General features: G+C 51.7%; 3 protein-coding genes across 3 annotated transcripts in view; 1 reads left to right on the top strand and 2 right to left on the bottom strand.

Moving 5' to 3' along the window:
- LOC125955912 (transketolase-like protein 2) overlaps positions 1-838 on the bottom strand; it is a 4,058-nt gene extending 3,220 nt beyond the window's left edge. Inside the window, exon 1 of the mRNA XM_049687241.1 lies at positions 569-838. Within this exon, the coding sequence (XP_049543198.1) occupies positions 569-675 (107 nt within the window). The 5' untranslated portion in view covers positions 676-838. The remainder of the gene's footprint in view (positions 1-568) is intronic.
- Positions 1-2,500, bottom strand: part of LOC125955935 (AT-rich interactive domain-containing protein 1B-like) — a 42,110-nt gene that overhangs the window by 31,256 nt on the left and 8,354 nt on the right. The gene's annotated exons all lie outside the window — the stretch shown is intronic.
- Positions 1,380-2,500, top strand: part of LOC125955944 (syntaxin-18) — a 1,368-nt gene continuing 247 nt past the window's right edge. Inside the window, exons 1-2 of the mRNA XM_049687311.1 lie at positions 1,380-2,309; positions 2,391-2,500. The exon at positions 2,391-2,500 is cut by the window's right edge and continues 247 nt beyond it. Coding sequence (XP_049543268.1) covers positions 1,470-2,309; positions 2,391-2,500 — 950 coding nt within the window. The 5' untranslated portion in view covers positions 1,380-1,469. The remainder of the gene's footprint in view (positions 2,310-2,390) is intronic.

Below are 2,500 nucleotides of genomic sequence, written 5' to 3'. Positions count from 1 at the left end.
TCACGAGACCCGAGACGCGGCGGCTAGACTCAGAATTCCCTTTCACCGTTCTAGAGGTTGCAGCTTAGCCCTGGAACCAAAGGACAAATCGTGCACGGCAGGCATCGCGGGCACTAATTTTAAACTTAGAAAATCCAACCATCATCATCATCATCATCATTACTCTTCGTCAGCAAAAAAGGGTTACAAGAAACGAGCAAACGAGCGGCGAATGATGCCCCGTTTCGCTTGTTCCTTCGACTTCTCATTCCTATCTCGCTCCAGCACACGCGGGCACTATCTGTTAGCGGATCGCGCGGTCTGACGACAATCGCCAAACAAGTTTTTTGCCCTTTTTTTTGGAAGCGCTTACATCTACGCCGGTGCGAAAGCCGGGCATAGGTGCGTACGATGCGAAAGCCGGGTGAAAGGGCCCCGGCGTTCCGCTCGGGATGGCGGTCACTCTCTAATCCCCGCGAAACTATCGCACACACATGGCCCCCGGCCCACGAGGCCTTTCTCTTGCCTTCCGCAGCAGCCGGTAAGCAGGGTGTGGGAGATGGGAGGAAACGGAACAACGTGTACTTACCCCGATTTCGAGGCTTGAGTCGCACTAATCGAATCAATGCGCAACTTGTGGGCGATATCCTTCAGCTCCTGGATGGTCTTGGCTTCCGGCTTGTGGTAGGTCGGCATGTTGATCTACTAGAGGGTTGCGTGTAGTAGCGATGCGAAACAACGACGGGATTCAAAGGGATGTCTGGGTAGTGTACCACGCGCGCGAGTACTAGGCGTTTTACCACGAGAACGTTTAACCTCTAAATAACCGTGCGACCGCGGCGGGCTTCCAGCAGAGTGGTTTTTTTTGTCACGCTCGACTGGAAAGGAGGTGGGGCGCCGGCCGTGGTGGGGAGTTTGGTTTGGAGGCTTCAACCGTTGAACGCTACGGCAGCCGCTGAGATTTTCGGATACCTCTAAAAATACGCAATATTCATAGCAATTCATTATTCATTCATTGCGGAATTGTAGTGTGCAATAAATTGCATTTTTCGTTGCTGGAGTTGCAGTTTGTTTCTTCGATATTCGCAAAATCCGCGAGCATAAACGCATTTCACAATTTTTTGCCGACTTTCAAACACGCTTGAGTTCCAGACCGTTTCCTGGACGATAAGATTTTTGCGAAAAAACTGCAGGATGAGAATGGGGCCAGTGTGGTTAGCTCCGGAACCATCCCCGTCTCTATAGCTCATCCTCTTTTTCTTGAAAGGATTCGCAAATGTTGCAAACGTGAACAAAACATGCGTTCCTGCGCGCGCCCAGCGATTTCAATCCAAACTCGATCCCTTGCACTGTAAACGGGAGCGAGCAACACGTAAACAACTACCGATTTGACAGCGCATTGTTTTGAATCAGCACAAAATCGAAAAATCGGGAAAATTTGTGGAAATCGTGGAAAAATCTGAAGCGAAACGGATGCAGGAGTGTCCACGATGGACATCACTTCGTTGTTTAAGGCTTCCGTGAAAACGGCCCGGCTAAAGCTACCACCGGGCAGCATCACGCAACCGGACAAGAACCGTATATTGGCTAAAAAGAACAGCAGTCCTACGCACGAAATATGGAGCAAAGCGAAATCGCTCAAGCACCAGGTCACGCTGTTGCGAAACTTCCTTCTCGATAACCGGGCCTCCTATATGCAACTAGCTGAGCACCTGAAAAACGCTGCCCCACCCATGACGGACGAGGAGCGCGAGCTGATCGACCGCGAGTCGGAAAATATCCTCTCCAACACCGCCATGGTTGTGGGGGATTTGCGACGCGAACTGCACGACCTGCGGGTGCAGAAACAGGCCGAGAGCTTCCTAACCTTCGTCATCGAGAGCCTTGTCGAGTACGCGAACGGTGTCCGGAAGATTGCGCTCGAGCAGAAAAAGTTCCGCATCCGGCGTCAAATCGAAACGATCCAATACATCAAGCTGCAGCCCAAAATGAAAACCGACGTACTGAACAGGCCGCTGGAAACGGCACCGGCGGAGGCACTGGCTGACCGACCAAGCGGATCGCCGGTTGCATCGAGACGGGCGGAATCGCTGGATACGGCCCAGAAGCCCGACAAAACGGTTGCCCTTTCGACGACGATGGATGATCTGGAGGAGAGTACGATGGATGACGAGTATGAGGGTAATGATCTTAGTCCCGAGGATATTCAGATGTTTGAATCAGAAAACATTCAGCTGTACAACGAACTGAAGGGACTGTCCGAGGAGGTGGAACAAATTCAGCGCAACGTTGCCGACATCGCACATCTGCAGGATATCTTTACCGAGAAGGTAGCGCCGGGAGATGCGACAACTAGTGTACGATTATCTAAATTAATCGAAATCTTTACTATTCCTCCATCCCACCGGCAGGTATCAATCCAAAAGGGAGACATTGAGCACATAGCCACCAACGTGGTGGGCACGACGGAGAACATCAAGGACGCGAACGAGCAGATCCGGCAGGCCATTCAGCGCAATGC

The sequence above is a fragment of the Anopheles darlingi genome, chromosome 3 (assembly GCF_943734745.1).
Source record: "Anopheles darlingi chromosome 3, idAnoDarlMG_H_01, whole genome shotgun sequence".
Taxonomy (NCBI): domain Eukaryota; kingdom Metazoa; phylum Arthropoda; class Insecta; order Diptera; family Culicidae; genus Anopheles; species Anopheles darlingi.
Note: the sequence above shows the minus strand (reverse complement) of the source record. Positions and strands in the feature narration are given on the sequence as shown.